Genomic DNA, 23,963 nt, shown 5'->3' with positions numbered 1-23,963 from the left:
CGTTGAGAAAGTAATGGGATCATAGCGCAATGAGAAAGTGATAGGATCATAGCGCAGTGAGAAAGTGATAGGATCATAGCGCAGTGAGAAAGTGATAGGATCATAGCGCAGTGAGAAAGTGATAGGATCATAGCGCAGTGAGAAAGTGATAGGATCATAGCGCGTTGAGAAAGTGATAGGATCATAGCGCAGTGAGAAAGTGATAAGATCATAGCGCACTGAGAAAGTGATAAGATCATAGCGTACTGAGAAAGTGATAAGATCATAGCACATAGAGAAAGTGATAAGATCATAGCGCACTGAGAAAGTGATAAGATCATAGCACATAGAGAAAGTGATAAGATCATAGCGCAGTGAGAAAGTGATAGGATCATAGCGCAATGAGAAAGTGATAAGATCATAGCGCAGTGAGAAAGTGATAGGATCATAGCGCAGTGAGAAAGTGATAGGATCGTAGCGCAGTGAGAAAGTGATAGGATCATAGCGCAGTGAGAAAGTGATAGGATCGTAGCGCAGTGAGAAAGTGATAGGATCATAGCGCAGTGAGAAAGTGATAGGATCATAGCGTATTGAGAAAGTGATAGGATCATAGCGCACTGAGAAAGTGATAGGATCATAGCGCAGTGAGAAAGTGATAGGATCATAGCGCAGTGAGAAAGTGATAAGATCATAGCGCACTGAGAAAGTGATAGGATCATAGCGTATTGAGAAAGTGATAGGATCATAGCGCACTGAGAAAGTGATAGGATCATAGCGCAGTGAGAAAGTGATAGGATCATAGCGCAATGAGAAAGTGATAGGATCGTAGCGCAGTGAGAAAGTGATAGGATCATAGCGCAGTGAGAAAGTGATAGGATCATAGCGCAGTGAGAAAGTGATAGGATCGTAGCGCAGTGAGAAAGTGATAAGATCATAGCGCAGTGAGAAAGTGATAGGATCATAGCGCAGTGAGAAAGTGATAGGATCATAGCGCAGTGAGAAAGTGATAGGATCATAGCGCAGTGAGAAAGTGATAGGATCATAGCGCGTTGAGAAAGTAATGGGATCATAGCGCAGTGAGAAAGTGATAGGATCATAGCGCAGTGAGAAAGTGATAGGATCATAGCGCAGTGAGAAAGTGATAGGATCATAGCGCAGTGAGAAAGTGATAGGATCATAGCGCAGTGAGAAAGTGATAGGATCATAGCGCAGTGAGAAAGTGATAGGATCATAGCGCACTGAGAAAGTGATAGGATCATAGCGCGTTGAGAAAGTGATAGGATCATAGCGCAGTGAGAAAGTGATAGGATCATAGCGCACTGAGAAAGTGATAGGATCATAGCGCGTTGAGAAAGCTAAATGCATGAAATTGCGCTAAACAAAAACAATTGGTAAAAATAGTACTAATCGCACATATTTATTGTTCTTAGTCTAGATCTATTATAAATTTAATTACATGACTGATCCAAACTAATTGATACAATTACACTTCATATAAGCTTTGTTTTTAGTAAAGTATTTCTTTTCTTGTTGAAACTGAAAGCAAGCTATTGTTTTTTGTTTTTGTCAACGTTGTGTTATAGACAACGTATTCCTGTGTGTTATCTGTGTAACAATCTTACCACATACGATGACTTTCTCCGGGCACACCATATTCCTAGAATACCAGCCACCAGGAACTGAAACCAAGAGACAAAATGTGTGAGAGGTCAATCACGATCACCACAAAAATGTATGTTTCTATGAGTTGGTACTCATGTATGTGTTTATGTGTTGGTACTCATGTATGTGTTTATGTGTTGGTACTCATGTATGTGTTTATGTGTTGGTACTCATGTATGTGTTTATGTGTTGGTACTCATGTATGTGTTTATGTGTTGGTACTCATGTATGTGTGTTGTTGCGTGCTTGTCCATTATTGTGTATATAAGCTTGTTCTGAAAATTAGATTAGTTGTTGTTTTTTTTTCAATACAAGAATGTTTTGATGTAGATTATAGAGTATATCAGGGCACTAAATCAGTGATCGCTTTCCTTGTTTCTGATTGACTTTGTTGTAACAATTATTATTTATATAAAACACAGAGCTAGTGCTAGAGAATGTCAAGTCTTCGACATTAAATACAAAGTGACTCTAATACAAAAAATATATCAATGTAAAATGTGCTTTGAATAGAGGAGTCTTTACGTATACAACCCCAACAACAAATCTCATTAAATAGTTAAATAGCGGAGGAAAAAATATATACAAGATTAACAAGTCATGACTTACCGTGTACCTAGACAAACTAAAGCCCTTTTCATGATCGAATCAGACGGGGTTAGTATTCCCCAAAACGTTTCGTTATTCGTAATTTTGTCTCACTAACTTTTTATAGAGCCAATATTTGAATGTTGAAAAGTACAAAATGATATTTGCTTTAGTTTCTAAGCCACCATTCAAACTATTTCCTCCACGCCCCTGTTGAAGACGTTGAATACAAACAATCATTTCGTGTGTATGTGGCTCAAACATGGACACGTGGTTTTAGTGTTCTCGAGGGAGATTGAAAGGCTTTGTCAACTATTTAAGTCGAGATTTCTAAATATATTTAAGGAACTGAACTCTGGCAAGAAAGTATTATTACATAACCTGTTGACGCGTCCAAGGCACTAGTCGAGTCTTTGTGTCGGACTAGCTCAAGTGAAATGAAGCGTCCAAGGCACTAGTCGAGTCTTTGTGTCAGATTAGCTCAAGTGAAATGAAGCGTCCAAGTCACTAGCCGAGTCTTTGTGTCAGACTAGCTCAAGTGAAATGAAGCGTCCAAGTCACTAGCCGAGTCTTTGTGTCAGACTAGCTCAAGTGAAATGAAGCGTCCAAGTCACTAGCCGAGTCTTTGTGTCAGACTAGCTCAAGTGAAATGAAGCGTCCAAGTCACTAGCCGAGTCTTTGTGTCGGACTAGCTCAAGTGAAATGAAGCGTCCAAGTCACTAGCCGAGTCTTTGTGTCAGACTAGCTCAAGTGAAATGAAGCGTCCAAGTCACTAGCCGAGTCTTTGTGTCAGACTAGCTCAAGTGAAATGAAGCGTCCAAGTCACTAGCCGAGTCTTTGTGTCAGACTAGCTCAAGTGAAATGAAGCGTCCAAGTCACTAGCCGAGTCTTTGTGTCAGACTAGCTCAAGTGAAATGAAGCGTCCAAGTCACTAGCCGAGTCTTTGTGTCAGACTAGCTCAAGTGAAATGAAGCGTCCAAGTCACTAGCCGATGTGTCAGACTAGCTCAAGTGAAATGAAGCGTCCAAGGCACTAGCCGATGTGTCAGACTAGCTCAAGTGAAATGAAGCGTCCAAGTCACTAGCCGATGTGTCAGACTAGCTCAAGTGAAATGAAGCGTCCAAGTCACTAGCCGAGTCTTTGTGTCAGACTAGCTCAAGTGAAATGAAGCGTCCAAGTCACTAGCCGAGTCTTTGTGTCAGACTAGCTCAAGTGAAATGAAGCGTCCAAGTCACTAGTCGATGTGTCAGACTAGCTCAAGTGAAATGAAGCGTCCAAGTCACTAGTCGATGTGTCAGACTAGCTCAAGTGAAATGAAGCGTCCAAGTCACTAGTCGATGTGTCAGACTAGCTCAAGTGAAATGAAGCGTCCAAGTCACTAGTCGATGTGTCAGACTAGCTCAAGTGAAATGAAGCGTCCAAGTCACTAGTCGATGTGTCAGACTAGCTCAAGTGAAATGAAGCGTCCAAGTCACTAGTCGATGTGTCAGACTAGCTCAAGTGAAATGAAGCGTCCAAGTCACTAGTCGATGTGTCAGACTAGCTCAAGTGAAATGAAGCGTCCAAGTCACTAGTCGATGTGTCAGACTAGCTCAAGTGAAATGAAGCGTCCAAGTCACTAGTCGATGTGTCAGACTAGCTCAAGTGAAATGAAGCGTCCAAGTCACTAGTCGATGTGTCAGACTAGCTCAAGTGAAATGAAGCGTCCAAGTCACTAGTCGATGTGTCAGACTAGCTCAAGTGAAATGAAGCGTCCAAGTCACTAGTCGATGTGTCAGACTAGCTCAAGTGAAATGAAGCGTCCAAGTCACTAGTCGATGTGTCAGACTAGCTCAAGTGAAATGAAGCGTCCAAGTCACTAGTCGATGTGTCAGACTAGCTCAAGTGAAATGAAGCGTCCAAGTCACTAGTCGATGTGTCAGACTAGCTCAAGTGAAATGAAGCGTCCAAGTCACTAGTCGATGTGTCAGACTAGCTCAAGTGAAATGAAGCGTCCAAGTCACTAGTCGATGTGTCAGACTAGCTCAAGTGAAATGAAGCGTCCAAGTCACTAGTCGATGTGTCAGACTAGCTCAAGTGAAATGAAGCGTCCAAGTCACTAGTCGATGTGTCAGACTAGCTCAAGTGAAATGAAGCGTCCAAGTCACTAGTCGATGTGTCAGACTAGCTCAAGTGAAATGAAGCGTCCAAGTCACTAGTCGATGTGTCAGACTAGCTCAAGTGAAATGAAGCGTCCAAGTCACTAGTCGATGTGTCAGACTAGCTCAAGTGAAATGAAGCGTCCAAGTCACTAGTCGATGTGTCAGACTAGCTCAAGTGAAATGAAGCGTCCAAGTCACTAGTCGATGTGTCAGACTAGCTCAAGTGAAATGAAGCGTCCAAGTCACTAGTCGATGTGTCAGACTAGCTCAAGTGAAGCTCAATGAACTCGTGTTTTAGTCTGGGGACATCTAACTTAATAAGAAGAAATCTGTTCAAAATAATTGATTTCAAAACTTTGTTGCCCCACAACTTCTATTAAATCTTGACTGGAAACGAAAGACGAATTCGTATCCTATTGTTACTCTTTTACAAGCTGTAAGGAATTCATTCGGAATCTTGGAAAATCGCTCTTCTGCCTTTGAAAAGTAATGATTTTAAGTGTTAACAGTTTAGAAATAATGCAATTATTTAATGTTTACTCCCTCGCTTGAGAGTCAGTGGCAATGACTCTTGTCTTAAGATTTATTTTGATTTGACACTCATGATGGTGCAATTAAACACAACACTTTACTATGACTACTGTTACTATTTATACTTATGTCTTATGACTATTGTATACTTACACTAGTCACATGGGAGGACAACAGAATGGACGGACCTGCTATTGAAAGACGTTCTAACTAAGACAAAAGATAGAGAGGAATGGAGAAAGACGGTCGACGAATCTAGCATGGTGCCCCAAAAGACTAAGGAATAGGTCAAGGTAATACTTACAAATCCTCCACTCCAGATGGGTGAGACTCTATGTGCCAGCCAAACGTCTGCCTTGATGCTACTTATAACACCAACGATCACACTCAACAGTCCCAGGAAGATGTGACAACCAGACACAACATGGACTGAAGTCTCTACGATTTTAAACATGGCTGCTTTGCTGACTCCAAACTGTTTTGTTTGTATTTTAAGTTCAACTTATTTTTCTGTGGTCGAAAAAAACGTGTCGAAATTCTGGAAGAACGAAATCTACATTTATAGTTTGTGGCGCCAATGTCTGTCCGGAGCCTTGGTGTCACCAAATCAAAGGGGGAGTACTCTCTCCGTCACATATTGTCTTGCGCTGCAGTTATCTTTTCAGCGGCTAAGGGGGAAAAAAATAAAATCAAACATAATTTCATCTCGTTTAATATCTTAGAAGAGTCGTTTCTACCGTACGTTATTACATTACTATAATATTAATGTAAGAGGTAAGGACCAGATTTACACTTGATTAGACCCTAGGCTAATTCAGATATGAGGCCCGTATAATGAGAACTCTGCGTGGGCTCCCCCTATGTACTTTATTATAACATCAGGTAATTTTTACCTTTTTTGTGGGTTTCATGGGGGCCCTAAGCTATACACTACAGGAAGTGGTTTAACGGGCAACATTGTTATGGAAGCTCCTCCCCGCTTTTGAAGACCTATACAAATGTATATAATGCTTGACACATTAGAATACATGTACATTTGATCTCAATGTCCCTCATTATAAACATTTTTAAAGTCAGAACTTCATGGAACCTTTAGGAACCTGGATTCAAGAACCTGAAAGGCTGGTCAACAATCAGATCAAACGATTTTCCCAGAAATGTACAGTTGATGCAAAGTGTTGAGAAAAGAATGACTAACTTTTTTGGTCACGCGGGGAAACCTCTAGTTTAACCGTTAAAAAATAAATAAATGTAAATTTGACTCCAGAACTAGACTTGGATCCAGGGCCTACGTCGGTTTTGAACGGACTATTGCGTTCTTGAATTTCCGAATGTAAGGCTTTACTGATAGGCTACAATAGTTTAATAAATTTATTTTCATTGTTTTGGAAAATTTTGCGCATCGTCTTCTAGGTCTAAATTTAAAGGCCTAGATCTCTAGCGTGGCAATACTTTTTTTGTAAAGTTGTTTATTAAATTTAAAGCTGCTAATTTAGTTTGTTGATAGATTTTCAAAGCTTCGCATATAATTTTACGTAAATCTAATTTATATTACGTCTGAAATCTATATATTGAAAATAGATCTAGATCTAGGCTACATCTTTAGATCTAGATTTAGACTGGATTTTAAGAGTTCTTCGAGTAGGCGCATAATGAAGTTACCAATAGATTATTGATTTCTTAACCAATATTGTCTTTTTTTATGTATTTTTTTAAATGTTTTTTCTTGTTTAATGGGTTATATTTAATTTGCATATTTTACATTTTTAGTTTGTGAACTGCAATATCTACACTATTGTGTAGAGCGACACTGTGCACATTAAGTTTATTGTTTAATAATAGACACTGTGCACATTAAGTTTATTGTTTAATAATAGACACTGTGCACATTAAGTTTATTGTTTAATAATAGACACTGTGCACATTAAGTTTATTGTTTAATAATAGACACTGTGCACATTAAGTTTATTGTTTAATAATAGACACTGTGCACATTAAGTTTATTGTTTAATAATAGACACTGTGCACATTAAGTTTGTTTATTGTTGGTGCTCATTGCTTTTTAATACGTTGATCAGGGAAAAGAAGATTTCCTAACATTTTTGACGGAGCTTGAACGCAACCATTCCCAACCGTTTTTAATAGTGCCATTGTTGGGTGTGTAGATGGCGCTGTCATGAAAAAAGTAGATAAACAGGAAATGCGAATAGGTCTGCATTCACTGTGTGGGAATTCTAAGAGACTTATTATTATTGTTATTAGCCACAAAACTTTTTCCTCGCGATAAAATGGATTTCTTCAGACAGTGTTTGTGAAGAAGGCCAACGTCATTGGTCAAAGAACTTTGTTACTTGACACTATAAAAAGATACATTCATGCTGGTCAAACGTTTCATAATAGATTACAGTGGTACATTTGTAACAAGGACAGCCTCTACTACATAGTTTATAATTAGTGCATTATAGTGATATTCTTTTTAAAAGGATTAATACCATAAAATATTTTATTCACTGCACTTTATCAATGGAGCCCCCCCCGTATTGCTACGCTAGTGTGGTAATTACCATATTGCTATAAATTTTTATTTGGACCTCAGAGCAGAGGCGTAGTGAGTGAAGGCAAGGGGACACGATGCCCCGGACGCCACCTTCAGAAAAGGGGCGTCACACGCAGAGAGGCGCCTAAAGAAATCAGTGTAGATATTTTTGTTAGGTAATATATGGTTATGCTTGCTCTCGATGTGGAATAATATGTAGGTCACAGCTGGGGTTGCGTAGCCACTGGAAGTACTGCATTCCTCATTAATCTTTGGATTCGAATACAAGCCTTATTATTAGTAGTATTGTTATATTCTAAGGTTATGTGTACTATAATATTATCAAACACTTTTTATTTATAAGCCTATATTTCTATGAGATGTTCATGGGAAATGAGAGGGGCGCCAATACCTTGCCCCAGACGCACGTTTTGCTCACTACGCCTCTGCCACGGAGGGTTGAACCTCACCCCCCCCTTCCTTCATAAAGGATAATTTGTCTTTAAAAAGTATTTAAAATTGTATTTCATGTTAATATTTTCTGGCAAGTGGCGGAAAGCTCGTGAATTGGAAATGTAATTTACGTTGAAAGTATTAAATTTGGCTGGCAATTTAATTTGCATTTTGCTGAAACCGAAAATTCAAGAAGTGCTTTGAAGTCTTCAACACATTTTTTGACCTTTGAACAAAATTGAAGAGCAGGAGAACGAAGTAGTCGATCAACCAATCGTTTCCCATCTCTTTCTCTTGCACTTTTAACATTGTCGCAAACAGTTATCTTGAGGAGTGCTGCTGGATGTTTAGATTTATTGGTCATGTCAGCAACTTGCTATTGTTTCTGTGTTGGTAATTGTTTCTCAATGTCTATCATTCACTCACTTTGTGTGATATTTCCGAGTAAATGTCAGCTGTAGAACAAAATCAAACATTGGAGTGGGAGAATGGTTCACCAAAGGATGGTATGTAGGTCACACAAGAAAAAGAACAAAAAAAAAAAATGGTGGGCGTCTGATGTTGTCGCAATGTGGTATTCATTTTGTTCACTTTGGATTCACCTTTCAATATGTAGTCGAATAAAGACTTTATTTTCACACCAAATACAAATAGTGTAATCATTACTATGACTTGAAAATATAGTTATGTATAGTAGTAATATTAAGGCTACTTCAAAAATAAAGAATCTATTAACTAGATCTAACTGCTTTGTTTTCATTATTACTTTGAGCCTACTAGTGGTTGTTAAAACATATTAGAAGTTGTTGAACCTTTTAGAATTTAAGCCAACTAGAAATCGTTATCAGAAAAATACAAAAATACTTAAAACTTGATCCCTGATGATGTTTTTATATAGGGCCTATGTAATATGTATGTATCGAGTTTCTTTTTGGGAATGGTAATGGATTGGTCATCAGATTTTTTCAGTTATCGTTATGACGGTACTTCATTTTTTAAAATTCTTTTAAATTTTAAGTTATTTGAAGATAGTCACTTCGGTTGATCCTTTGGCAAAGATTACAGAAACATTTGAACGATGAAGTCACTTGCCACATGCAACATTGAAGTAGACTAACCACTTCCTGTCCTAATTGGGATTTCTGTCAATGTGGAACTCTTCAATCTTGTGAAAGCCTCGAGTGTCAGTTTTGTTGTTGCAGTTGTTAAGTTTGGTGCCACCATTAAGTAAAAAGATATTTGGTCTCCTCAGATTTTCTTATGTTGTTGAGTAAAAGTCATTTTGTAAATTTTGTTGTCAATGTAAACAAACTCTTCTCCGTGTGATTATTAGTAAATTATATATCTTTCGATCCCTCCATCAACATATTCGATATGTATCGGCTTCCTGCTTACTGGATATATATTTTGCATGTCGAATATCTTATCTTACATATTACAGACGTTACTTAATAAAAGAAGATAATTACATCCTACGCATTTCATGCATATTAATCAATGACTTAAACTCTTCTAAGTCGTTGGTTTTCCTGGCTGATTCAGGCAACGCAGTTCATTGTCTAATGGCCCTAAGAAAAATGGAGAACTTGTACAAATGTGTTCTAGTGTATGGAATAAGAAATGTGCCTCTATCTTTGTGTCTGAGTATTTCTTTAGGTTATGTTTTTCGAATTGTAAGTTATGGTTGTGTTTTATGTATTATAGCTACTTGACTTTATATTCTTGTGCAAAGAAAGACAAGACATAACGACGAGATCGTGTGTATACAGTCAAGAACAGCGTTTCTCAACCTTTTAAGCTCGGCGACCCTTTTTTTACTATCCCCCACTCTGCCGCGACCCCTTCCCCCTTACAAATACACAGCAATAGAAAAATACACAAAATAAAATCAATATTTTCGATGGTCTTAGGCGACCCCTGACAAATCGTCAATCGACCCCTCAAGGGGTCGCGACCCACAGGTTGAGCCCCTGGTCAAGAATGAACAGAAGACAGCAGATCAAGTCAAGAATGAACAGAAGATAGCAGATGAAGTCAAGAATGAACAGAAGACAGCAGATCAAGTCAAGAATGAACAGAAGACAGCAGATCAAGTCAAGAATGAATAGAAGACAGCAGATCAAGTCAAGAATGAACAGAAGACAGCAGATCAAGTCAAGAATGAACAGAAGACAGCAGATCAAGTCAAGAATGAACAGAAGATAGCAGATCAAGTCAAAAATGAACAGAAGACAGCAGATGAACTCAAGAATGAACAGAAGACAGCAGATAAAGTCAAGAATGAACAGAAGACAGCAGATTAAGTCAAGAATGAGCAGAAGACAGCAGATCAAGTCAAGAATGAATAGAAGACAGCAGATCAAGTCAAGAATGAACAGAAGACAGCAGATCAAGTCAAGAATGAATAGAAGACAGCAGATCAAGTCAAGAATGAACAGAAGACAGCAGATCAAGTCAAGAATGAACAGAAGACAGCAGATTAAGTCAAGAATGAGCAGAAGACAGCAGATCAAGTCAAGAATGAACAGAAGACAGCAGATCAAGTCAAGAATGAATAGAAGACAGCAGATCAAGTCAAGAATGAACAGAAGACAGCAGATCAAGTCAAGAATGAACAGAAGACAGCAGATCTAGTCAAGAATGAACAGAAGACAGCAGATCAAGTCAAGAATGAGCAGTAGACAGCAGATCAAGTCAAGAATGAACAGAAGACAGCAGATCAAGTCAAGAATGAACAGAAGACAGCAGATCAAGTCAAGAATGAATAGAAGACAGCAGATCAAGTCAAGAATGAACAGAAAACAGCAGATCAAGTCAAGAATGAGCAGAAGACAGCAGATCAAGTCAAGAATGAATAGAAGACAGCAGATCAAGTCAAGAATGAACAGAAGACAGCAGATCAAGTCAAGAATGAATAGAAGACAGCAGATCAAGTCAAGAATGAACAGAAGACAGCAGATCAAGTCAAGAATGAATAAAAGACAGCAGATCAAGTCAAGAATGAACAGAAGACAGCAGATCAAGTCAAGAATGAACAGAAGATAGCAGATCAAGTCAAGAATGAACAGAAGACAGCAGATCAAGTCAAGAATGAACAGAAGACAGCAGATCAAGTCAAGAATGAACAGAAGACAGCAGATCAAGTCAAGAATGAACAGAAGACAGCAGATCAAGTCAAGAATGAACAGAAGACAGCAGATCAAGTCAAGAATGAACAGAAAATAGCAGATCAAGTCAAGAATGAACAGAAGACAGCAGATGAACTCAAGAATGAACAGAAGACAGCAGATCAAGTCAAGAATGAACAGAAGACAGCAGATTAAGTCAAGAATGAGCAGAAGACAGCAGATCAAGTCAAGAATGAATAGAAGACAGCAGATCAAGTCAAGAATGAACAGAAGACAGCAGATCAAGTCAAGAATGAATAGAAGACAGCAGATCAAGTCAAGAATGAACAGAAGACAGCAGATCAAGTCAAGAATGAATAGAAGACAGCAGATCAAGTCAAGAATGAACAGAAGACAGCAGATCAAGTCAATAATGAATAGAAGACAGCAGATCAAGTCAAGAATGAACAGAAGACAGCAGATCTAGTCAAGAATGAATAGAAGACAGCAGATCAAGTCAAGAATGAACAGAAGACAGCAGATTAAGTCAAGAATGAGCAGTAGACAGCAGATCAAGTCAAGAATGAACAGAAGACAGCAGATCAAGTCAAGAATGAACAGAAGACAGCAGATCAAGTCAAGAATGAACAGAAGACAGCAGATCAAGTCAAGAATGAATAGAAGACAGCAGATCAAGTCAAGAATGAACAGAAAACAGCAGATCAAGTCAAGAATGAACAGAAGACAGCAGATCAAGTCAAGAATGAACAGAAGATAGCAGATCAAGTCAAGAATGAACAGAAGACAGCAGATGAACTCAAGAATGAACAGAAGACAGCAGATCAAGTCAAGAATGAATAGAAGACAGCAGATCAAGTCAAGAATGAGCAGAAGACAGCAGATCAAGTCAAGAATAAATAGAAGACAGCAGATCAAGTCAAGAATGAGCAGAAGACAGCAGATCAAGTCAAGAATGAATAGAAGACAGCAGATCAAGTCAAGAATGAACAGAAGACAGCAGATCAAGTCAAGAATGAACAGAAGACAGCAGATCAAGTCAAGAATGAACAGAAGACAGCAGATCAAGTCAAGAATGAATAGAAGACAGCAGATCAAGTCAAGAATAAACAGAAGACAGCAGATCAAGTCAAGAATGAACAGAAGATAGCAGATGAAGTCAAGAATGAACAGAAGACAGCAGATCAAGTCAAGAATGAACAGAAGACAGCAGATCAAGTCAAGAATGAACAGAAGACAGCAGATCAAGTCAAGAATGAACAGAAGATAGCAGATCAAGTCAAGAATGAACAGAAGACAGCAGATGAACTCAAGAATGAACAGAAGACAGCAGATCAAGTCAAGAATGAACAGAAGACAGCAGATTAAGTCAAGAATGAGCAGAAGACAGCAGATCAAGTCAAGAATGAATAGAAGACAGCAGATCAAGTCAAGAATGAACAGAAGACAGCAGATCAAGTCAAGAATGAATAGAAGACAGCAGATCAAGTCAAGAATGAACAGAAGACAGCAGATCAAGTCAAGAATGAATAGAAGACAGCAGATCAAGTCAAGAATGAACAGAAGACAGCAGATCAAGTCAAGAATGAATAGAAGACAGCAGATCAAGTCAAGAATGAACAGAAGACAGCAGATCTAGTCAAGAATGAATAGAAGACAGCAGATCAAGTCAAGAATGAACAGAAGACAGCAGATCAAGTCAAGAATGAGCAGTAGACAGCAGATCAAGTCAAGAATGAACAGAAGACAGCAGATCAAGTCAAGAATGAACAGAAGACAGCAGATCAAGTCAAGAATGAACAGAAGACAGCAGATCAAGTCAAGAATGAATAGAAGACAGCAGATCAAGTCAAGAATGAACAGAAAACAGCAGATCAAGTCAAGAATGAACAGAAGACAGCAGATCAAGTCAAGAATGAACAGAAGATAGCAGATCAAGTCAAGAATGAACAGAAGACAGCAGATGAACTCAAGAATGAACAGAAGACAGCAGATCAAGTCAAGAATGAATAGAAGACAGCAGATCAAGTCAAGAATGAGCAGAAGACAGCAGATCAAGTCAAGAATAAATAGAAGACAGCAGATCAAGTCAAGAATGAGCAGAAGACAGCAGATCAAGTCAAGAATGAATAGAAGACAGCAGATCAAGTCAAGAATGAACAGAAGACAGCAGATCAAGTCAAGAATGAATAGAAGACAGCAGATCAAGTCAAGAATGAACAGAAGACAGCAGATCAAGTCAAGAATGAATAGAAGACAGCAGATCAAGTCAAGAATGAACAGAAGACAGCAGATCAAGTCAAGAATGAACAGAAGATAGCAGATGAAGTCAAGAATGAACAGAAGACAGCAGATCAAGTCAAGAATGAACAGAAGACAGCAGATCAAGTCAAGAATGAACAGAAGACAGCAGATCAAGTCAAGAATGAACAGAAGATAGCAGATCAAGTCAAGAATGAACAGAAGACAGCAGATGAACTCAAGAATGAACAGAAGACAGCAGATCAAGTCAAGAATGAACAGAAGACAGCAGATTAAGTCAAGAATGAGCAGAAGACAGCAGATCAAGTCAAGAATGAACAGAAGACAGCAGATCTAGTCAAGAATGAATAGAAGACAGCAGATCAAGTCAAGAATGAACAGAAGACAGCAGATCAAGTCAAGAATGAGCAGTAGACAGCAGATCAAGTCAAGAATGAACAGAAGACAGCAGATCAAGTCAAGAATGAACAGAAGACAGCAGATCAAGTCAAGAATGAATAGAAGACAGCAGATCAAGTCAAGAATGAACAGAAGACAGCAGATCTAGTCAAGAATGAATAGAAGACAGCAGATCAAGTCAAGAATGAACAGAAGACAGCAGATCAAGTCAAGAATGAGCAGTAGACAGCAGATCAAGTCAAGAATGAACAGAAGACAGCAGATCAAGTCAAGAATGAACAGAAGACAGCAGATCAAGTCAAGAATGAACAGAAGACAGCAGATCAAGTCAAGAATGAATAGAAGACAGCAGATCAAGTCAAGAATGAACAGAAAACAGCAGATCAAGTCAAGAATGAACAGAAGACAGCAGATCAAGTCAAAAATGAATAGAAGACAACAGATCAAGTCAAGAATGAACAGAAGACAGCAGATCAAGTCAAGAATGAACAGAAGACAGCAGATCAAGTCAAGAATGAACAGAAGACAGCAGATGAACTCAAGAATGAACAGAAGACAGCAGATTAAGTCAAGAATGAGCAGAAGACAGCAGATCAAGTCAAGAATGAATAGAAGACAGCAGATCAAGTCAAGAATGAACAGAAGACAGCAGATCTAGTCAAGAATGAATAGAAGACAGCAGATCAAGTCAAGAATGAACAGAAGACAGCAGATCAAGTCAAGAATGAATAGAAGACAGCAGATCAAGTCAAGAATGAACAGAAGACAGCAGATCTAGTCAAGAATGAACAGAAGACAGCAGATCAAGTCAAGAATGAATAGAAGACAGCAGATCAAGTCAAGAATGAACAGAAGACAGCAGATCAAGTCAAGAATGAGCAGTAGACAGCAGATCAAGTCAAGAATGAACAGAAGACAGCAGATCAAGTCAAGAATGAACAGAAGACAGCAGATCAAGTCAAGAATGAACAGAAGACAGCAGATCAAGTCAAGAATGAATAGAAGACAGCAGATCAAGTCAAGAATGAACAGAAAACAGCAGATCAAGTCAAGAATGAACAGAAGACAGCAGATCAAGTCAAGAATGAACAGAAGATAGCAGATCAAGTCAAGAATTAACAGAAGACAGCAGATGAACTCAAGAATGAACAGAAGACAGCAGATCAAGTCAAGAATGAATAGAAGACAGCAGATCAAGTCAAGAATGAGCAGAAGACAGCAGATCAAGTCAAGAATAAATAGAAGACAGCAGATCAAGTCAAGAATGAGCAGAAGACAGCAGATCAAGTCAAGAATGAACAGAAGACAGCAGATCAAGTCAAGAATGAACAGAAGACAGCAGATCAAGTCAAGAATGAATAGAAGACAGCAGATCAAGTCAAGAATGAACAGAAAACAGCAGATGAAGTCAAGAATGAACAGAAGACAGCAGATCAAGTCAAGAATGAACAGAAGATAGCAGATCAAGTCAAGAATGAACAGAAGACAGCAGATGAACTCAAGAATGAACAGAAGACAGCAGATCAAGTCAAGAATGAACAGAAGACAGCAGATCAAGTCAAGAATGAGCAGAAGACAGCAGATCAAGTCAAGAATGAATAGAAGACAGCAGATCAAGTCAAGAATGAACAGAAGACAGCAGATCAAGTCAAGAATGAATAGAAGATAGCAGATCAAGTCAAGAATGAACAGAAGACAGCAGATCAAGTCAAGAATGAATAGAAGACAGCAGATCAAGTCAAGAATGAACAGAAGACAGCAGATCAAGTCAAGAATGAATAGAAGACAGCAGATCAAGTCAAGAATGAACAGAAGACAGCAGATCAAGTCAAGAATGAATAGAAGACAGCAGATCAAGTCAAGAATGAACAGAAGACAGCAGATCAAGTCAAGAATGAATAGAAGACAGCAGATCAAGTCAAGAATGAACAGAAGACAGCAGATCAAGTCAAGAATGAATAGAAGACAGCAGATCAAGTCAAGAATGAACAGAAGACAGCAGATCAAGTCAAGAATGAGCAGTAGACAGCAGATCAAGTCAAGAATGAACAGAAGACAGCAGATCAAGTCAAGAATGAGCAGTAGACAGCAGATCAAGTCAAGAATGAACAGAAGACAGCAGATCAAGTCAAGAATGAACAGAAGATAGCAGATCAAGTCAAGAATGAACAGAAGACAGCAGATGAACTCAAGAATGAACAGAAGACAGCAGATCAAGTCAAGAATGAACAGAAGACAGCAGATTAAGTCAAGAATGAGCAGAAGACAGCAGATCAAGTCAAGAATGAACAGAAGACAGCAGATCTAGTCAAGAATGAATAGAAGACAGCAGATCAAGTCAAGAATGAACAGAAGACAGCAGATCAAGTCAAGAATGAGCAGTAGACAGCAGATCAAGTCAAGAATGAACAGAAGACAGCAGATCAAGTCAAGAATGAACAGAAGACAGCAGATCAAGTCAAGAATGAATAGAAGACAGCAGATCAAGTCAAGAATGAACAGAAGACAGCAGATCTAGTCAAGAATGAATAGAAGACAGCAGATCAAGTCAAGAATGAACAGAAGACAGCAGATCAAGTCAAGAATGAGCAGTAGACAGCAGATCAAGTCAAGAATGAACAGAAGACAGCAGATCAAGTCAAGAATGAACAGAAGACAGCAGATCAAGTCAAGAATGAACAGAAGACAGCAGATCAAGTCAAGAATGAATAGAAGACAGCAGATCAAGTCAAGAATGAACAGAAAACAGCAGATCAAGTCAAGAATGAACAGAAGACAGCAGATCAAGTCAAAAATGAATAGAAGACAACAGATCAAGTCAAGAATGAACAGAAGACAGCAGATCAAGTCAAGAATGAACAGAAGACAGCAGATCAAGTCAAGAATGAACAGAAGACAGCAGATGAACTCAAGAATGAACAGAAGACAGCAGATTAAGTCAAGAATGAGCAGAAGACAGCAGATCAAGTCAAGAATGAATAGAAGACAGCAGATCAAGTCAAGAATGAACAGAAGACAGCAGATCAAGTCAAGAATGAATAGAAGACAGCAGATCAAGTCAAGAATGAACAGAAGACAGCAGATCAAGTCAAGAATGAATAGAAGACAGCAGATCAAGTCAAGAATGAACAGAAGACAGCAGATCAAGTCAAGAATGAATAGAAGACAGCAGATCAAGTCAAGAATGAACAGAAGACAGCAGATCTAGTCAAGAATGAACAGAAGACAGCAGATCAAGTCAAGAATGAATAGAAGACAGCAGATCAAGTCAAGAATGAACAGAAGACAGCAGATCAAGTCAAGAATGAGCAGTAGACAGCAGATCAAGTCAAGAATGAACAGAAGACAGCAGATCAAGTCAAGAATGAACAGAAGACAGCAGATCAAGTCAAGAATGAACAGAAGACAGCAGATCAAGTCAAGAATGAATAGAAGACAGCAGATCAAGTCAAGAATGAACAGAAAACAGCAGATCAAGTCAAGAATGAACAGAAGACAGCAGATCAAGTCAAGAATGAACAGAAGACAGCAGATCAAGTCAAGAATGAATAGAAGACAGCAGATCAAGTCAAGAATGAACAGAAAACAGCAGATCAAGTCAAGAATGAACAGAAGACAGCAGATCAAGTCAAAAATGAATAGAAGACAACAGATCAAGTCAAGAATGAACAGAAGACAGCAGATCAAGTCAAGAATGAACAGAAGACAGCAGATCAAGTCAAGAATGAACAGAAGACAGCAGATGAACTCAAGAATGAACAGAAGACAGCAGATTAAGTCAAGAATGAGCAGAAGACAGCAGATTAAGTCAAGAATGAATAGAAGACAGCAGATCAAGTCAAGAATGAACAGAAGACAGCAGATCAAGTCAAGAATGAATAGAAGACAGCAGATCAAGTCAAGAATGAACAGAAGACAGCAGATCAAGTCAAGAATGAATAGAAGACAGCAGATCAAGTCAAGAATGAACAGAAGACAGCAGATCAAGTCAAGAATGAATAGAAGACAGCAGATCAAGTCAAGAATGAACAGAAGACAGCAGATCTAGTCAAGAATGAACAGAAGACAGCAGATCAAGTCAAGAATGAATAGAAGACAGCAGATCAAGTCAAGAATGAACAGAAGACAGCAGATCAAGTCAAGAATGAGCAGTAGACAGCAGATCAAGTCAAGAATGAACAGAAGACAGCAGATCAAGTCAAGAATGAACAGAAGACAGCAGATCAAGTCAAGAATGAACAGAAGACAGCAGATCAAGTCAAGAATGAATAGAAGACAGCAGATCAAGTCAAGAATGAACAGAAAACAGCAGATCAAGTCAAGAATGAACAGAAGACAGCAGATCAAGTCAAGAATGAACAGAAGATAGCAGATCAAGTCAAGAATGAACAGAAGACAGCAGATGAACTCAAGAATGAACAGAAGACAGCAGATCAAGTCAAGAATGAATAGAAGACAGCAGATCAAGTCAAGAATGAGCAGAAGACAGCAGATCAAGTCAAGAATAAATAGAAGACAGCAGATCAAGTCAAGAATGAGCAGAAGACAGCAGATCAAGTCAAGAATGAACAGAAGACAGCAGATCAAGTCAAGAATGAACAGAAGACAGCAGATCAAGTCAAGAATGAATAGAAGACAGCAGATCAAGTCAAGAATGAACAGAAAACAGCAGATGAAGTCAAGAATGAACAGAAGACAGCAGATCAAGTCAAGAATGAACAGAAGATAGCAGATCAAGTCAAGAATGAACAGAAGACAGCAGATGAACTCAAGAATGAACAGAAGACAGCAGATCAAGTCAAGAATGAACAGAAGACAGCAGATCAAGTCAAGAATGAATAGAAGACAGCAGATCAAGTCAAGAATGAACAGAAGACAGCAGATCAAGTCAAGAATGAATAGAAGATAGCAGATCAAGTCAAGAATGAACAGAAGACAGCAGATCAAGTCAAGAATGAACAGAAGACAGCAGATCAAGTCAAGAATGAATAGAAGACAGCAGATCAAGTCAAGAATGAACAGAAGACAGCAGATCAAGTCAAGAATGAATAGAAGACAGCAGATCAAGTCAAGAATGAACAGAAGACAGCAGATCAAGTCAAGAATGAATAGAAGACAGCAGATCAAGTCAAGAATGAACAGAAGACAGCAGATCAAGTCAAGAATGAGCAGTAGACAGCAGATCAAGTCAAGAATGAACAGAAGACAGCAGATCAAGTCAAGAATGAACAGAAGACAGCAGATCAAGTCAAGAATGAACAGAAAACAGCAGATCAAGTCAAGAATGAACAGAAGACAGCAGATCAAGTCAAAAATGAATAGAAGACAACAGATCAAGTCAAGAATGAACAGAAGACAGCAGATCAAGTCAAGAATGAACAGAAGACAGCAGATCAAGTCAAGAATGAACAGAAGACAGCAGATGAACTCAAGAATGAACAGAAGACAGCAGATTAAGTCAAGAATGAGCAGAAGACAGCAGATCAAGTCAAGAATGAATAGAAGACAGCAGATCAAGTCAAGAATGAACAGAAGACAGCAGATCTAGTCAAGAATGAATAGAAGACAGCAGATCAAGTCAAGAATGAACAGAAGACAGCAGATCAAGTCAAGAATGAATAGAAGACAGCAGATCAAGTCAAGAATGAACAGAAGACAGCAGATCTAGTCAAGAATGAACAGAAGACAGCAGATCAAGTCAAGAATGAACAGAAGACAGCAGATCAAGTCAAGAATGAGCAGTAGACAGCAGATCAAGTCAAGAATGAACAGAAGACAGCAGATCAAGTCAAGAATGAACAGAAAACAGCAGATCAAGTTAAGAATGAACAGAAGACAGCAGATCAAGTCCAGAATGAATAGAAGACAGCAGATCAAGTCAAGGAGATGTTGATAGATATTTATTGCGGCCCTACTCTGAGCAGGACGAAGAAAGACTGCTGCCTCAATGCATCACTAGGCGAGACGTAGATGCTGCTCAAGAGCACTTCCAGGCGTCGCCCAATTCTATTATCTCTCTTGTTTTCATTCCAGAATGTTTTTATGCGCCTTTGTGTGTGTGTGTCCCTAGGCTACTGAAAACATTAGCACCCCAACCATCCTGGAACAAGTATCGACGTAATTCTATTCAGACGTGATCATGTTAGAGTTGCATTGCCTCACTCTGGATTCTATAACGGAAGGATGAAATCGAAGTTGAAAAGTATCGGGCAATTTGATTACCACAGTAAGATCGATACTGTTCTTACAATTCAGGAAGATCGGGATGTGAAGTATAACTCCGTAACTTAGTTAATGCAGCTGTTGTTGATTTAGTTGAGGCGATACTGGGCGACAAATTTGTCACGATTTTTTCATCAGTCACATTTAGTTGGAAAGCTATATTTAGTTGTCATATCTATATTTATGAAGAGAGACCAATGTATTTGTCATTCGTTCCAAGTACATGCATATGTCAGTGTTAAGTCTAAGAATTGTCTCGGTAGTTAGACTTCACTTCCTGAAAGATCATAGATCTAATGGTCCGCAAGCCAATATGTTTTGTATTCTTTGGATGGTTTTTCCTTATTTCTATCACATATAGAAACAAGCAAAATAAATAAAAAAAAACTTATTTTAAAAAATAAAGCTTATATCAAGTGTATCAATTAGTTTGGATCAGTCATGTACTTAAAAATTTGTAATAGATCTAGACTAACAATAATAAATATGTGCGATTAAAATAATTGTTTAGCGTTTGTAATAGGCTTTGATCCTATCACTTGTCTGGACCAGTTGGAAAGGGGTAGGGAGAGATAGAAGTGGGTATCTGGGTGATCGCTTTTTAAATGTATTTTAAAAAACATTTAGAAAATAAGACTGACTGTATCTGTCTCCGTTATTTGTCTTTGTTGTTTAGGTAAACAAAAAATTAGTTCGATGCTTAGCGAATCCTAAAATAAAACGAGGAGAAAATACTAGCTCGTTTAGTCTAAATATAAACTAGGCTTTGGCTGCATCAGTAGAGTGGTAAAACATGCAGGTCACTACTGGGTAAGGCAGTAGAGTGGTAAAACATGCAGGTCACTACTGGGTAAGGCAGTAGAGTGGTAAAACATGCAGGTCACTACTGGGTAAGGCAGTAGAGTGGTAAAACATGCAGGTCACTACTGGGTAAGGCAGTAGAGTGGTAAAACATGCAGGTCACTACACTGGGTAAGGCAGTAGAGTGGTAAAACATGCAGGTCACTACTGGGTAAGGCAGTAGAGTGGTAAAACATGCAGGTCACTACTGGGTAAGCATAGTCATGTGAAACATTGCACTTATCTTTAATCTTCGGACTCGAAGAAACTATAAGACACAATATCATACCTATAAACACGCAGACACAATCTTACATTCAAAACAATACACACACATAGATTAAAAGGAATCTTGCTTTGTTTCTACTGCATGACTAATTGCTGATCTGATCATCTGGAAATGTTTCATTGCAAGCTTCTCACAATATAACATGAAGTATTATATTGGAAACCTATTTGTTCTGCTTTCTACAAGTCTCTAGAGATAGCCAAGCTGTAAAGTATTAATTCATGGGCAAGAGTTGGTCTGAGATCTCTAGCCTTCCCTTCAAAAACAAAATCCCGTATTTACTTCCGTAGTGCATACTCTTGAGTTAGCATTGTCGGGGGAAAGGGCGGGACGTTGTTATTTAATTAGCATGCATAAAACTCAACAAACAGAAAGCCAATGCTCAATACAATAATGTCAACTCTATTGTGTAGCCCTGAGGCGAGGTTTTGTTTTGATGCAGTTCTCAGAAATATGTTTGGGAAACAATTCGTTGTTTATATGTTTGTGCACTATGTTTCAATGATTTTCTCGACCTGAGATTCACAAGGAAAGGTTCCAGTTGTCTGTTTGTTGTACCGCTTGTTGATGTTCATGGGATGTAATGAAGATATTGACAAAATCACTTGGTCCAGCATTTCTCACATTTAGCTGCCGAGTTGTCAGACAGAACTTGGTGACGGTTTAATGTCACGTACTCATTTCTATTTCTCTTTACTTATGTAAGTCATTTCACTTTCTCTTTACTTATGTAAGTCATTTCACTTTCTCTTTACTTATGTAAGTCATTTCACTTTCTCTTTACTTATGTAAGTCATTTCACTTTCTCTTTACTTATGTGAGTCATTTCACTTTCTCTTTACTTATGTAAGTCATTTCACTTTCTCTTTACTTATATAAGTCATTTCACTTTCTCTTTACTTATGTAAGTCATTTCACTTTCTCTTTACTTATGTAAGTCATTTCACTTTCTCCATACTTATGTAAGCCATTTCTCTTTCTCCATACTTATGTAAGTCATTTCACTTTCTCTTTACTTATGTAAGTCATTTCTCTTTCTCCATACTTATGTAAGTCATGTTCTTTTCCTCCAATCTTTTGTAAGCTCCATTTTTAGCCCTGTTCATTCACAGTGAAGCTCTTAAATTCTTCAAAATTCTTTGGTCTTATAATTTTCTTTCTGGTTATGTACCATGTAGGAAGATTATTCCAAGTATGGCATTGACATGGTTTTCATCTTGCTAGAACTAGTGGAATATATTTTTAGACACATAAAATACAAATCAAACATTGATACACCACAGACGCGAGCAATTATCTTTTTTGTCTGTGGACTGCAATCAATAACGTCTGGTGACTAACAGCCCGTACACGCTGAGTAAATTGTGTTTTGTAGCATGAGGTCAAGATTTAGCTCTGCTGGAGAGGTTCACAACTTGCTGCTAAATAGTTCAATGTGGTCCGCACAACAAACTTAGCAGTCAATTTTTTTCTGTTTTGTTAACACTTAACTTTTCTTCTTCTTCTTATATAATACAGACATTACTTCAAAAAAGAAGATGATCACGTCCTACGCGTCATGCATCTAGTCCTGCATGTTAACCAATGACTTAAATTCTGACAAGTCACTGGTTTTCCATTTCTTTTGAACAACTTTTTGTATTGCGTCACATTAATGCTATAAGCGCTAATAACTTAAATGTGTTGAAAATCATTGTCTATGTCAGTGCTACCAAATCCCGGCATGTGGGTCGTTTAAGTTTTCGACCATAAATTACGGGCCTCATTAAAAACAATGATCACGTCCAATAGAAAATGATCACGTCAAATAGAAAATGATCACGTCCAACAGAAAATGATCACGTCAAATAGAAAATGATCACGTCCAATAGAAAATGATCACGTCAAATAGAAAATGATCACGTCAAATAGAAAATGATCACGTCCAACAGAAAATGATCACGTCAAATAGAAAATGATCACGTCCAACAGAAAATGATCACGTCAAATAGAAAATGATCACGTCCAATAGAAAATGATCACGTCAACTACAACTAATTCTCTACGGTTTCATTATATACGGTGCACTCAATTTTCGTAGGGCAGGATATCACCGGGTCACAAGCCTGATATTGCCCGCGGGCCGTGGTTCGGGCATCACGAAAAATTGGCCTCTTAGTTGTTTCTCTCCTTGTCAGCTAATCTATAAATAGCTGATCTATTAATAGTTATACATTCATTAATAAATTCAAACTTTTCTTTCGAATGACTTTTGGGAAATCTCTGACTTGAATTTCGTACTCGGTTTCATTGGTACATTAGCCAATCTATAATTAATTAACAACAGGCATGGTACAATAGTGCTGGGGTCACCACACCAAATGACTGACAAAACGGACGACACATTTCTGTTAACTGTAGCGAAGAAAAGCCAGACGGTTATTTAGTCGGACAATTGAAGCCTATGATTTGTATTTTTGTCTGCCAAAATAAATAGAAGCTCCAAGCATTGTTTGTCCACGGTAAATCTAGCCAAAAGAAATCCTTCCTATCGATCTTATTATGGCCCGATTGTGCCAATGGCTGATGCCCGTTTATTAGGAAAACTAATTTAATCTCCTAGCTGGCAAGTTGAAATGTCATTATGTTTAGATGGAATGAGATGGATTGGTAAAATAAAAAGTGTTGATGAAAGAGAATGTCATACAAATGAAATGTTTTGTTTCACAAGTAAACTCGTTGTGTTCATGTTTTTGTTTGACGTATTGCAATGACTCAATAATTATTTTAATGCGAAGAATTTGTGCTTTATACGTGTAGGCAGAGTACCTTATACGTGTCGACAGAGTGCCTTGTACGTGTAGACAGAGTACTTTATACGTGTAGACAGTGTGCTTTGTACGTGTAGACAGAGTGCTTTATACGTGTAGACAGAGTGCTTTATACGAGTAGACAGA

At 38.3% G+C, this 23,963-nt stretch overlaps 1 protein-coding gene across 1 annotated transcript in view; it reads right to left on the bottom strand.

Annotated features, from left to right (window-relative positions):
- The window catches only part of LOC106057026 (transmembrane protein 196-like), a 40,567-nt gene that overhangs the window by 5,919 nt on the left and 10,685 nt on the right, over positions 1-23,963 (bottom strand). Inside the window, exons 2-3 of the mRNA XM_013214047.2 lie at positions 5,206-5,569; positions 1,602-1,658 (exon numbers count right to left, since the gene is read on the bottom strand). Of these exons, the coding sequence (XP_013069501.1) occupies positions 1,602-1,658; positions 5,206-5,355 (207 nt within the window). The 5' untranslated portion in view covers positions 5,356-5,569. The remainder of the gene's footprint in view (positions 1-1,601; positions 1,659-5,205; positions 5,570-23,963) is intronic.

This window comes from Biomphalaria glabrata, chromosome 3, assembly GCF_947242115.1.
Source record: "Biomphalaria glabrata chromosome 3, xgBioGlab47.1, whole genome shotgun sequence".
NCBI lineage: Eukaryota > Metazoa > Mollusca > Gastropoda > Planorbidae > Biomphalaria > Biomphalaria glabrata.
Note: the sequence above shows the minus strand (reverse complement) of the source record. Positions and strands in the feature narration are given on the sequence as shown.